The following is a 14602-nucleotide window of genomic DNA, read 5'->3' on the forward strand; positions in this document are numbered from 1 at the left end:
ATCCAAAGAGAATGGATTCAGTTTTTCCCAGGTGTAAAGATAGTTTGTTATCAGCGAGCCAGGTGCAGATTCTACCGAGTTCAGAGCTGAGGGCATTTTCAACCTGCAGTTTGACCCTGTCCGAGACCAGCAGTGCCGAGTCATCTGCGAACAGGAACAAGTTGCAGTCACAAGCTGAAGTCATGTCGTTAACATATATTAGGAACAGTAGAGTCCCTAGTATGCTTCCTTGTGGAACGCCACAGCTCACTGGGAGGGGGGGGACAGTGTTCCGTTCACTTCCACCATCTGTTCTCTCCCCTCCAGGTAGGATTGCATCCAGCTCGCTGATGTGCTATCGAAACCAATTGCTTTTAGCTTGTTAACCAGTATGGAGTGGTTCACTGTGTCAAAAGCCTTTTGGAGGTCCAGCATGACCATGCCGCAGTATTTGCCAGCGTCCACCTCTTGTTTGATGTGGTCGCTCAAATAGAGAAGGCATGTGTCAGTGGAGTGGGATGTTCTGAAGCCAGATTGGAACTCGTACAATAATTTATTAGTGGCAAGATACTTTTCAACCTGTTCATAGACTATTTTTTCCATCACTTTCGAGATGGAGCTAAGAATAGAAATAGGGCGGTAGTTGCCGGGGTCTAATTTACTCCCTTTCTTGTGCAGGGGGGTTACTTTGGCCAGTTTGAAATCTAGGGGGACCTGTCCCTGTTTGATGGAGAGGTTTACTATGTGGGTGATGATTGGAGCTATAGAGATGACTGAGTCTCTGAGAAATTTGGAGGGAATATTGTCATGGCCAGTGGCCTTGTGGGGTTGGAGGGCACTCAGTTTCTTAAGTACCTCATCAGTTGTTACCATAACTAATTTAAAATCGTCTTTACAAACACCTAGGTTTCTGTAGAAGGTTTTAATGTGCTCTACACCAAAGAGCCCAGAGTGGGAGGGCAGATTGTTAACCAGCGTTGTTGATATGTTTGTAAAGAAGATGTTCAAGTAGTTGGCCACATCAAGCTTGTCAGTGATGAGAGTGTTGTTCGCTTTAATGTTTATGTTTGAAAACCTGGTTTTCAGTTTCTGACTATAGCCTAATTGGTTGTTGAGTAGCTTCCAGAGCTCTCGAGGATTGTTTTTGTTTTCCTCAGCTTTATTATTAATAAAGTTACTTTTGGCGGATTTGATCATGGCAGTAACATTATTTCTTAGCCTGTTTCGTTGGGTTTTTAGGTTGTCCAGCTGAGCTTGGAGACCCCTGTTGAAGCGCTTGGCAAGCTTTGACTGATTCCTCTCCTAACGTCATGCGCTGGGCCTGGGTGATACAATGAATTAGATTAGTAATACTATTGCAAATGAATTGTTTTATTATAAATAAAATAAAACAATTGCAAATAAATGCACAGATCATTTGTCTCGATCTGTAGCTTCGAGATCCGCCAAGGAAGAAAAGAGAGGGGAAAACGAAAGTTTAAAAAGTACATTTGTGTTGATTTCTTTCGCTGGTTCAACTTCTGCCTCTTCTGAGTTGGAGCGCATGCATGCAGAAGCAGCGCACGTGCGCGCAAACGCGTGCATGTGCGCTCAAGAGCGAGCTTGCGCAATGCATTATGGGGCAGATTTGCTTCGCTGTGTTTTTGTAGTGACCATCGGATGGTCCCTACAATTCCCGGTGCATTGTGGGATACTTCAGTCCACTACATTAGGGTGCAAAAATGCTCACTACATATTCGGACACTATAACAAAATGGCGGAACCCCAAAGTAGTGCACTATATGTGGCATAGGGAATGAATTCGAACGCAGCATAGTTTGGCTCCCATGAAAGCATCCATGAAGGTGTCATGGCGCAGCCCAGTCACGTGACCTGACCATGTCCTTTCCTTCTCAAAGCTTCCTTGAACCTGACTAGAGGTAATCACTAATCAGCAAGAGTATTGAAAACACCTGTGTAAAACTATATGCCTAAAAGCTAGCTGGTTCTTAATTACTGGAAATCACAAGGGAGAGGAGCACAGTTTGTTTTTTCCCCACACATGAAAGTTGAGCCTGACCTGATCAGACCATGTTGTTTGCACTGTTGCAAGAAGAGAGAGTCATGGGCGTCCTGCTGTCGATCCTGTTTGCTTTGCTGGCCTGTCTACTCGGAGGGTTGTATTATCTAGGGGCATTCCGTCAGCGGCGCCCCGGAGAGCCACCTTTGGCTAGGGGACCTATTCCCTGGCTGGGCCATGCCCTAGAGTTTCACAGGGACATGGCAACTTTTCTGGAGAGGATGAAGCAGGAGTATGGGGACATTTTCACGGTACAGCTGCGAGGGTCTTACTACACGTTTCTCATGGACCCCCTGTCCTTTGGGGCTGTTTTTAAGGAGGCCCGCACAAAACTAGACTTTGAAATATTTATTGGCCGGGAGTTATACAGAATCTTTGGATATGAAGCAACTGAGTATGATCGGACCTTTCACCCCAGCAAGTACATAATGGGGGATGAATTGTTGTTGGTAATCACACAAGCCATGATGAGTATGCAGGACATTGTCTTTAGGGCCGGATACCTTGCTCTGTTTTATGAGTTTCGCAAATATGACCAGCTCTTTCCCAAACTGATCTTTGGCGGGCTGTCACCTTATGAGAAGAGGGAGGAAGAGAGGCTGTTGGAACTGTTCAGGAGTACTCTGTCTGTGCAGAAGCTCGAGGCTAAGGACTATATGAGCGACTGGGTGCGGGTACAGCAACGACGGGGTTTTAAAGAGTTTATGCATGACAGGTACATGGCCGTCCTCTTGTGGTTATCCCAGGTCAACGCAGGACCCAGTGCCTTTTGGCTGCTCCTCTACCTCATGAAGCATCCCGAAGCCATGAAGGCCGTCAAGGCAGAAGTAGAGGAGGTTCTGCGAGAAACTGGGCAAGAAGTAAAGCACGGTGGTCCTCTCATCGACCTGACCCAAGACATGCTGATGAGCACACCAGTCCTGGACAGTGCCGTGGAGGAGACCCTCCGACTGTCTGGTACACCTCTACTACACAGAGCTGTGCTTCAGGACATGACCCTGAAGATGGCGGATGGACGTGAGTACGCCATTCGTGAGGGTGACATAGTGGCTCTTTTCCCTTACACAGCTGTTCAGACAGACCCAGAGGTATACCCCGAGCCCCTTTCATTCAAATATGACCGCTTTCTAAACCGAGATGGGAGCAGGAAAAAATATTTTTACAAAGCAGGGAAGAAGCTGAAGTATTATAACATGCCGTGGGGAGGTGGGGTCAACATGTGTCCTGGGCGATTATTTGCCACCAACGAGCTGAAGCAGTTAATTTTCCTCATGTTGATATACTTTGACTTGGAGCTGGAAAAGCCAGATGAGGAGATGCCTGATATTGACATCAAACATCTGGGTTTTGGAGCCGTTCACCCTAGCAGAGACATTCAGTTCAGGTGCAGGCTCAGATTCTAATCCTATAAATCACAAAAGTGCCATATCTCTCATTGTTCACTTTTGCTTGATAAAATGAATCATGTGAGAATTTCTGTACTGGCTTTTCTTATAACTGTAATCTGTCTTTTGATAAACAACATTGTTTGTACATTTTAATATGAATAAACTTTTCTACTGGAAGCTATAGACTGTGTACCTTCATCATTGTACATGGATTTCTTTTCCTCGAGATCCGAGTGCTTATCCCTCTTGGACTTTATTTCTAATATTTATCGACTCCATTTTTGTACAATGATGTATGTGGATTTATTTTCCTCGAGATGCAAGCGCTTATCCCTCTTGGACTTTATTTATTATTATTTATCAACTCCATTTTTGTTTATACAGTATTATGCTCATTTCCAATATTTATTTGACAGGGACAATTAATGCTCATTAATCAACATGTCAGTTTTCACATCCATGTAAATGTGCCAGAGTTAGCCATAAGCTAATTTACATCTGTAGTCCCTGAGCAGGCTCTTAAAAATGATATAACTATACATACATACTGGAAGGAGTGCCGATGATGAACAGAGCTATTCTCATTTTTGTACGTTTATTTCTATTTTTTTTGTTCAAATAAGTGTCACTGTCAGGCGGAGGGAGGGGGGGGGGGGGGGGGGGAGGCAGGAGGTCGTCCTCTAGGGAAAAACCAAAATGTTTGTACCCCCTAATTTCTATTTTCTGTGTGTGTGTGTGTGTGTGTGTGTGTGTGTGTGTGTGTGTGTGTGTATATAGGTGAGATATTGTATGTTGTGACCAACTGCTGCTGGTATGAACAATAAAAAAACATAAATACAAAAAAGAAAAAAAAAACTATACATACAAAAACGCATACAATACAAGAACAATAAAACATTGCACAGGGGACAGAACAACCACAGAGTAAAGTGAGAAATGACACCAGTGATAAATAGGGCTGATAATTACTCAAGATTACAGATTTGATTTGTTTTTAGCCACCTTCAGGTTGAAGGTCAAATAGTTGGAGGTCTCTCTTACTTCTGTAGGGAGACTGTTCCGGTGATGGGAGGCTCTAACGGAGAAGACTGTTTTACAAAACACACTACGTCTATTTGGCACTTTGCGGTCCCCTCTGGTAGTTGCCCTTGTTGCTCTATCACCACTGTCCCTTCTATCTATGAACTGTTTCAGTGGTGGAGGTGCAAGTCCATTTAAGATCTGAAAAATTAGACAAGCATCTGTTAAATGTTTGAAGCTGTCAAAATTAAATAAGTTGTACTTTTGAACTATATGGCAATGGTGGCAAATAATGGTTGGGCTTTTGGTCAAGTGTTTTTAATGTCTGTGATTCTATGGTTTAAAGTTATGCTGCTCTTTTTCACAGTTATTGCACTTTGCACTTGCCATATACAATCATACAATGCTGTAAATGGTACAAAATAGTTATCATGCTGTTTCATTTATGGTATTCTGTTTTTACAATTCCTAAATCTGTAAATCTGCAACAGTAATCATTCAAGGTTTTGTCATTGGGGTTAGTGCATGTTAACTCTTTTTCTAACTTTTTGTGTATTTTTATTTTTGTGCTTTACAGTGAGTGTGAATGAAGTGTGACTGTGCGCTCGTTTGGTGGCGGTGAAACTATTACATTTCCCCTCACCTCCCTCACTCCCTGGCTTCCTCCTGTGTGGACACCACTGCACCCCTGACTGTACCGGTAATATTATGAAGCTATAGTGACTGATAGTGACATTTTAACCTCGTTTCTGATACATTTTGTAGTCATCGCCTTTAAAATAGGTTGTTCAAATACATTTCTAACCTGATGACCCTTCCTTTTTTAAGTGATTAAAGTATAAGTATTCTACCCTGAGCCTAAATAAAATGTATATTTGTACTGGAAAAACATGTCTCTCCTCCTCTTTATTTAAACCTGTGGCTGGGTATTCAGCTGTATTGTGCATTATATTATATTCTCTGGGTGAAAGTCCCAGGGTGGCGTATAGTCTGGTATTCTGTTTCAGGGCCTAAGTGCCCTGCCGGCTGCTCCCCTGGTCACACAAGCAACACCATAAATCAAGCTTGAGAATCCGGGTTAGATCCAACATACTATATTCAGGGGGTTTTCAACTGGTGATCCCTGGACCACTGGAGGGTAGTCCGGCAGCCAACAGGCTTATTTTGTTTAAAGTGCTTTTTTTTTTTTTTTTTGGCCTAAAATATTGTCTATATACATACATTCATGAATCCACATGCTACTTAAAGCATAAGGAAAGTTTGAAATGTTTTGCCTAATATAGGATGTTAATGGTAGGTTCACACCCCTATAAAAATTTGCTTAATACCAACAGCCGGTCAGCAAGTGGATTCATGAATATGTGTAGACAATATTTAGACCAATAAAAAGACTATACCAAATTTCCCACTCCACAACCCCGACTGCCGGACTATGGTAAAAGTTCAAGTAGGCCACGGGAATGGAATATGTTCATGAAGGAAAATCCTGCACACTGCTATTTTCATGAATCGGTACCACCTAAGGTGACCGTAAAATGTTTGTATTTTTGAGGGGCGCAGGTTTAATGTTTGTCTTTAGTTCAATGTTTGTTTTGTAAACACCTTTGACAACGAAGGGAAAATATATGCCATAATGTGCCTCATTGTCATTGTCTCTTTATTGTTAATGGCGTTTAATGTTTGTGTTGGCACCGTTTGTTTTACATCCCATTACATCACCTATTCAACATGAGTTAGACTTTAATATATTAGCGGCGGCGCCCCTCACTTCACACGGGTGAGATTTTTCTATTCCTACATGTCTAGTTTATATTTTGGGATGATGACTCTTCCAAATCAGCATGTGTCCTGGGCGATTATTTGCCACCAACGAGCTGAAGCAGTTCATTTTCCTCATGTTGATATACTTTGACTTGGAGCTAAAAAAAAAGCCAGGTGAGGAGATGCCTGACAACAAACATCAGGGTTTTGGAGCCGCTCACCCTAGCAGAGACATTCAGTTCAGGCACAGGCTCAGATTCTAATCCTATAAATCACAAAAGTGCCATATCTCTCATTGTTCACTTTTGCTTGATAAAATTAATCATGTGAGAATGATGATCTGTACTGGCTTTTCTTAGAACTGTGATCTGTCTTTTGATAAACAACATTGTTTGTACATTTTAATATTAATAAACTTTTCTACTGGAAGCTATAGACCGTGTACCTTCTTCATCATTGTATGTGGATTTATTTTCCTCGAGATGCAAGCGATTATCCCTCTTGGACTTTATTTATTATTATTTATCAACTCCATTTTTGTTTATACAGTATTATGCTCATTGCCAATATAAATGTATTTATTTCCAAAGCCAAACTATCACGAATTTATCCCAACGTAGCAGATAGCTGTGACAAATGCCACTCCTCACCCTGTAATTTAACACACATGTTTTATTCATGTCCACTTCTGATTAACCTCTGGAAGAATTACTTCGACACAATGTCCAAAATATTCACATTTCCTGTAAACATTTCTCCACACATTGCAATTTTTGGGGTCCCAGAAGACTACGATCTATACACTCCCAGACAGCTGGAGGTTTTGGCTTTTACCTCCCTAATAGTAAGACGCCATCTACTTCTCCAGTGGAAATCTACTAGACCACCCTCTAGTACCCAATGGCTGAGAGAAGTAATGTCCTTTTTGAAATTGGAGAAAATCAGATATTCTACCAGAGGTAATCTCAATACATTCCAAGAGAAATGGGATCCTTTATTGTTATTCTTTAATAGCCAACTAGTCCCTACTCATTGAGTGATCGCCACCCCCCCCCCCCCCCCCTTCTCTCTTTCCCCTCTTTCTATCCTTCCTTCTATACTTTATTCTTCTCTCTGTCTGCTTATGATTATTATTTTTACATGTTTTTAATGTTTATTGTATTCATTTAAAAAATGTGATATATTGTACCATGTTCTTTATGCACTTTTTATTTTATTACTTTCTGATGTCTGTTATGTTTTTTGTGTATGGGTTTTGAAATGAAAAATGGAGTGGGCAAAGCAATTTAATCAGAAGTATTGTAAAAGGTTGTCATTCCATGTGCAGTATGCCTAAACAACTAGTGTATATATGATGTGACTGAAATGACACCATATACTGTTGCCTAACCTCTAATAAAAATATCAATGAAAAAAATAAAAATAAATGTATTTATTTGACAGGGACAATATTGTCCCCTGTGCAATAAAACATTGCACAGGGGACAGAACAACCACAGAGTAAAGTGAGAAATGACACCAGTGATAAATAGGGCTGATAATTACTCAAGATTACAGATTTGATTTGTTTTTAGCCACCTTCAGGTTGAAGGTCAAATAGTTGGAGGTCTCTCTTACTTCTGTAGGGAGACTGTTCCGGTGATGGGAGGCTCTAACGGAGAAGACTGTTTTACAAAACACACTACGTCTATTTGGCACTTTGCGGTCCCCTCTGGTAGTTGCCCTTGTTGCTCTATCACCACTGTCCCTTCTATCTATGAACTGTTTCAGTGGTGGAGGTGCAAGTCCATTTAAGATCTTAAAAATTAGACAAGCATCTGTTAAATGTTTGAAGCTGTCAAAATTAAATAAGTTGTACTTTTGAACTATATGGCAATGGTGGCAAATAATGGTTGGGCTTTTGGTCAAGTGTTTTTAATGTCTGTGATTCTATGGTTTAAAGTTATGCTGCTCTTTTTCACAGTTATTGCACTTTGCACTTGCCATATACAATCATACAATGCTGTAAATGGTACAAAATAGTTATCATGCTGTTTCATTTATGGTATTCTGTTTTTACAATTCCTAAATCTGTAAATCTGCAACAGTAATCATTCAAGGTTTTGTCATTGGGGTTAGTGCATGTTAACTCTTTTTCTAACTTTTTGTGTATTTTTATTTTTGTGCTTTACAGTGAGTGTGAATGAAGTGTGACTGTGCGCTCGTTTGGTGGCGGTGAAACTATTACATTTCCCCTCACCTCCCTCACTCCCTGGCTTCCTCCTGTGTGGACACCACTGCACCCCTGACTGTACCGGTAATATTATGAAGCTATAGTGACTGATAGTGACATTTTAACCTCGTTTCTGATACATTTTGTAGTCATCGCCTTTAAAATAGGTTGTTCAAATACATTTCTAACCTGATGACCCTTCCTTTTTTAAGTGATTAAAGTATAAGTATTCTACCCTGAGCCTAAATAAAATGTATATTTGTACTGGAAAAACATGTCTCTCCTCCTCTTTATTTAAACCTGTGGCTGGGTATTCAGCTGTATTGTGCATTATATTATATTCTCTGGGTGAAAGTCCCAGGGTGGCGTATAGTCTGGTATTCTGTTTCAGGGCCTAAGTGCCCTGCCGGCTGCTCCCCTGGTCACACAAGCAACACCATAAATCAAGCTTGAGAATCCGGGTTAGATCCAACATACTATATTCAGGGGGTTTTCAACTGGTGATCCCTGGACCACTGGAGGGTAGTCCGGCAGCCAACAGGCTTATTTTGTTTAAAGTGCTTTTTTTTTTTTTTTTTGGCCTAAAATATTGTCTATATACATACATTCATGAATCCACATGCTACTTAAAGCATAAGGAAAGTTTGAAATGTTTTGCCTAATATAGGATGTTAATGGTAGGTTCACACCCCTATAAAAATTTGCTTAATACCAACAGCCGGTCAGCAAGTGGATTCATGAATATGTGTAGACAATATTTAGACCAATAAAAAGACTATACCAAATTTCCCACTCCACAACCCCGACTGCCGGACTATGGTAAAAGTTCAAGTAGGCCACGGGAATGGAATATGTTCATGAAGGAAAATCCTGCACACTGCTATTTTCATGAATCGGTACCACCTAAGGTGACCGTAAAATGTTTGTATTTTTGAGGGGCGCAGGTTTAATGTTTGTCTTTAGTTCAATGTTTGTTTTGTAAACACCTTTGACAACGAAGGGAAAATATACGCCATAATGTGCCTCATTGTCATTGTCTCTTTATTGTTAATGGCGTTTAATGTTTGTGTTGGCACCGTTTGTTTTACATCCCATTACATCACCTATTCAACATGAGTTAGACTTTAATATATTAGCGGCGGCGCCCCTCACTTCACACGGGTGAGATTTTTCTATTCCTACATGTCTAGTTTATATTTTGGGATGATGACTCTTCCAAATCAGCATGTGTCCTGGGCGATTATTTGCCACCAACGAGCTGAAGCAGTTCATTTTCCTCATGTTGATATACTTTGACTTGGAGCTAAAAAAAAAGCCAGGTGAGGAGATGCCTGACAACAAACATCAGGGTTTTGGAGCCGCTCACCCTAGCAGAGACATTCAGTTCAGGCACAGGCTCAGATTCTAATCCTATAAATCACAAAAGTGCCATATCTCTCATTGTTCACTTTTGCTTGATAAAATTAATCATGTGAGAATGATGATCTGTACTGGCTTTTCTTAGAACTGTGATCTGTCTTTTGATAAACAACATTGTTTGTACATTTTAATATTAATAAACTTTTCTACTGGAAGCTATAGACCGTGTACCTTCTTCATCATTGTATGTGGATTTATTTTCCTCGAGATGCAAGCGATTATCCCTCTTGGACTTTATTTATTATTATTTATCAACTCCATTTTTGTTTATACAGTATTATGCTCATTGCCAATATAAATGTATTTATTTCCAAAGCCAAACTATCACGAATTTATCCCAACGTAGCAGATAGCTGTGACAAATGCCACTCCTCACCCTGTAATTTAACACACATGTTTTATTCATGTCCACTTCTGATTAACCTCTGGAAGAATTACTTCGACACAATGTCCAAAATATTCACATTTCCTGTAAACATTTCTCCACACATTGCAATTTTTGGGGTCCCAGAAGACTACGATCTATACACTCCCAGACAGCTGGAGGTTTTGGCTTTTACCTCCCTAATAGTAAGACGCCATCTACTTCTCCAGTGGAAATCTACTAGACCACCCTCTAGTACCCAATGGCTGAGAGAAGTAATGTCCTTTTTGAAATTGGAGAAAATCAGATATTCTACCAGAGGTAATCTCAATACATTCCAAGAGGAATGGGATCCTTTATTGTTATTCTTTAATAGCCAACTAGTCCCTACTCATTGAGTGATCGCCCTCCCCCCTTCTCTCTTTCCCCTCTTTCTATCCTTCCTTCTATACTTTATTCTTCTCTCTGTCTGCTTATGATTATTATTTTTACATGTTTTTAATGTTTATTGTATTCATTTAAAAAATGTGATATATTGTACCATGTTCTTTATGCACTTTTTATTTTATTACTTTCTGATGTCTGTTATGTTTTTTGTGTATGGGTTTTGAAATGAAAAATGGAGTGGGCAAAGCAATTTAATCAGAAGTATTGTAAAAGGTTGTCATTCCATGTGCAGGATGCCTAAACAACTAGTGTATATATGATGTGACTGAAATGACACCATATACTGTTGCCTAACCTCTAATAAAAATATCAATGAAAAAAATAAAAATAAATGTATTTATTTGACAGGGACAATATTGTCCCCTGTGCAATAAAACATTGCACAGGGGACAGAACAACCGCAGAGTGAAGTGAGAAATGACACCAGTGATGAATAGGGCTGATAATTACTCATGATTACAGGTTTGATTTGTTTTTAGCCACCTCTTCAGGTTAAATTTGAAGGTCAAATAGTTGGAGGTCTCTCTTACTTCTGTAGGGAGACTGTTCCAGTGATGGGAGGCTCTTACAGAGAAGACTGTTTTACAAAACACACTACGTCTATTTGGCACTTTGCGGTCCCCTCTGGTAGTTGCCCTTGTTGCTCTATCACCACTGTCCCTTCGATCTATGAACTGTTTCAGTGGTGGAGGTGCAAGTCCATTTAAGATCTTAAAAATTAGACAAGCATCTGTTAAATGTTTGAAGCTGTCAAAATTAAATAAGTTGTACTTTTGAACTATATGGCAATGGTGGCAAATAATGGTTGGGCTTTTGGTCAAGTGTTTTTAATGTGATTCTATGGGTTTTAAAGTTATGATGCTCTTCTTTTTACAATTTACAATTTAGGCATTTAGCAGACGCTCTTAATCCAGAGCGACTTACATTAAGCAATAACAAAAGCATGGCATACATCACATATATAAAAAGTAGTTATCATGAATCATAAACTAAGAACGTAACAGTGGAGTATCTATGTTAACTATACATACTATACTATATAATATATTATACATGTGTACTATAAAGTGCTATGACTACATAAAGTGCAATTCTAGAGCTGTTTACGTAACAAGCTATAGGTCTGTTTAAAATACTATCTAAGTCTACATAATGTGCTATCTAAGGGGCTAGGCTAGGGCAAGTGCTACGGGCCATGGTGGAGTCTGAAGAGGTGGGTTTTCAGACTACGGTGGAAGATTGGGAGTGAGGCTGCAGTTCTGACTGTGATGGGAAGTGCATTCCATAGTTTTGGAGCCAGAAGGGAGAAGAGTTTGGGACGTGTGGAGCATTGTCCCGGCGTTTTTAGTGAAGGTACCTCCAGCTTCCCTGCGTTGGCTGATCTGAGTGCGCGGGAGGGTTTGTAGGGTACGATCATACTTGTGAGATATGGGGGGGCCATGCCTTTGGTTGCTTTGAATGCCAGCATCAGAGTTTTGTATTCTGTGCGGGCAGCGACCGGGAGCCAATGGAGGGAGCGGAGAAGGGGGGTGACGTGTGAGAATTTTGGCTGGTTGAAGACCAAGCGGGCTGCGGCATTTTGGATCAGTTGGAGGGGCTTAAGTGCACATGCCGGTAGGCCAGTAAGGAGGGAGTTACAATAGTCAAGTTTTGACAAGACTGTTGTCTGGATTAGGAGCTGGGCTGACTCCTGGGTGAGGAACGGTCTAATTCGTCGTATGTTGTAGAGTGTAAACCTACAGGATCTAGTGACAGCTGTGATGTGTGTTTTGAACGAGAGCTGACTGTCCAGGACAACACCAAGGTTCCTGGCTGTCGGGACAGACTTTACCAGGGCGTTGTCTACGGAGATAGTTAGCTCCCGCATAGGGCAGGACTTAGCTGGGAAGAACAGAAGCTCAGTCTTGTCTGGGTTCAGCTTGAGGTGGTTGGAAGACATCCACTGTGAGATGTCAGCCAGGCATGCAGTGATGCGCTCTTCTACCTGGGTGGCAGAGTGGGGGAAGGATAGAAACAGTTGTGTGTCATCGGCATAGCAGTGATAGGATATATTGTGAGCAGAGATGATGGTGCCAAGGGATTTAGTGTACAGTGAGAAGAGGAGGGGACCAAGTACAGATCCCTGTGGGACCCCAGTTTGGAGGGTGCGGGGGGATGATAGCAAACCTTTCCAAGAAACCTGGTAAGTCCGGTCAGAGAGGTAGGAGGAGAACCGTCCCGCCGATGCCTAGATCAGCTAGGGTGCCTAGGAGCAGCTGGTGGTTCACTGTGTCAAATGCCGCCGATAGGTCTAGGAGAATCAGGACTGCAGAGTGGGAAGCAGCCTGGGCAGCATGTAGTGCTTCTGTGACTGCGAGGAGTGCAGTTTCCGTGGAGTGTGCCTTCTTGAATCCTGACTGGTTGGGATCCAGCAGGTTGTTCTGTGAGAGATGGAGAGAAAGCTGGTTAGAGACAACACGTTCAAGGGTTTTGGAAAGAAAGGAAAGGAGTGATACCGGTCTGTAGTTCTTGACATCTGAGGGGTCAAGAGTTGGTTTTTTGAGGAGTGGTGATACCCTGGCTGACTTGAAGGCAGATGGGACGCAGCCTGAGGTTACTGAGGTGTTGATAATGGAGGTGATGAAGGGGAGCAGGTCAGGTGCGATGGTCTGGAAGATTGGAGACGGGGCGGGGTCGAGAGGACAGGTGGTAAGTCTAGTGGATGTGACTAGTTTCAGGACCTCGTCTGGGGATAGAGGAGAGAAGGAGGACATGCATGGTATGTTATGGTTAGCATTGGTTGAGTCGAGTGCTTCTTTATGGGGGAGGGGGCTAAAGGAGCTACTGATATCATCAACCTTCTTTTCGAAGTAGGTGGCAAAGGCCTCCGCGGTGAGGGTTGAGTGGGGGGAGGGGGTTTAAGGAGGGAGGAGAAAGTGGAGAAGAGTTTCCTTGGGTTAGAGGTGCAGGATTGGATTTTGGTGTGGTAGAAGGAGGTTTTAGCAGTGGTTAGTGAGAGGGAGAAGGCAGAGAGGAGTGAGTGAAAGTGGGAGAGATCATCTGGTAGCTTTGTCTTGTGCCACTTCCTTTCAGCTGCCCTGAGAGGTGTTCGTTCAGATCTGAGGGTTTCAGATAACCAGGGGGCCGGTGGGGATGAGCGAGCTGGCCTGGTCGAGAGAGGGCAGTGTTGGTCAAATGCAGATGAGATAGAGGAGAGGAAGGATGTGGTTGCAGAGTCGGGTGAGAGAGAGAGGAAGGACTCCAGGGAGGGTAGAGAGGAGAGAATAGAGGATGAGAGGGAGGAGGGGTTTAGGGACTTGAGATTGCGTCGGGTGGTGACGGTCGGAGGGTGAGTAGGTTTAGGTGGGAGAGTAGAGAGAGAGAGGGAGAAGGTTATGAAGTGGTGGTCAGACCTAATTAAGGGAGTAACAGAGAGCGTTTTTCACAGTTATTGCACTTTGCACTTGCCATATACAATCATACAATGCTGTAAATGGTACAAAATAGTTATCATGCTGTTTCATTTATGGTATTCTGTTTTTACAACTCCTAAATCTGTAAATCTGCAACAGTAATCATTCAAGGTTTTGTCATTGCGGTTAGTGCATGTTAACTCTTTTTCTAACTTTTTGTGTATTTTTATTTTTGTGCTTTACAGTGAGTGTGAATGAAGTGTGACTGTGCGCTCGTTTGGTGGCGGTGAAATTATTACATTTCCCCTCACTCCCTGGCTTCCTCCTGTGTAGACACCACTGCACCCCGGCCCTGACTGTACCGGTAATATTATGAAGCTATAGTGACTGATGACATTTTAACCTTGTTTCTGATACATTTTGTAGTCATCGCCTTTAAAATAGGTTGTTCAAATACATTTCTAACCTCGACCCTTCCTTTTTTAAGTGATTAAAGTATAAGTATTCTACCCTGAGCCTAAATCAAATATTATATTTTTGTACTGGGAAAAACACGTCTCT

General features: G+C 41.8%; 1 protein-coding gene across 1 annotated transcript; it reads left to right on the plus strand.

Moving 5' to 3' along the window:
- Positions 1–1953: 1953 nt before the first annotated feature.
- Positions 1954–3609, plus strand: LOC306912525 (7-alpha-hydroxycholest-4-en-3-one 12-alpha-hydroxylase-like). Its single transcript, XM_079488816.1, has one exon. It carries the CDS (start codon positions 2050–2052, stop codon positions 3439–3441), a length of 1392 nt encoding a protein of 463 aa, XP_079344942.1. The 5' UTR covers positions 1954–2049; the 3' UTR covers positions 3442–3609.
- The last annotated feature ends 10993 nt before the right edge of the window (positions 3610–14602 follow it).

The sequence above is a fragment of the Electrona antarctica genome, assembly GCF_951216825.1.
Source record: "Electrona antarctica genome assembly, chromosome: 19".
In the NCBI taxonomy this organism is placed as follows: domain Eukaryota; kingdom Metazoa; phylum Chordata; class Actinopteri; order Myctophiformes; family Myctophidae; genus Electrona; species Electrona antarctica.

Bases quoted from the DNA above. Each gene is read 5' to 3' on its own strand.
- LOC306912525 (XM_079488816.1), top strand. From the start codon at position 2,050: ATGTTGTTTGCACTGTTGCAAGAAGAGAGAGTCATGGGCGTCCTGCTG.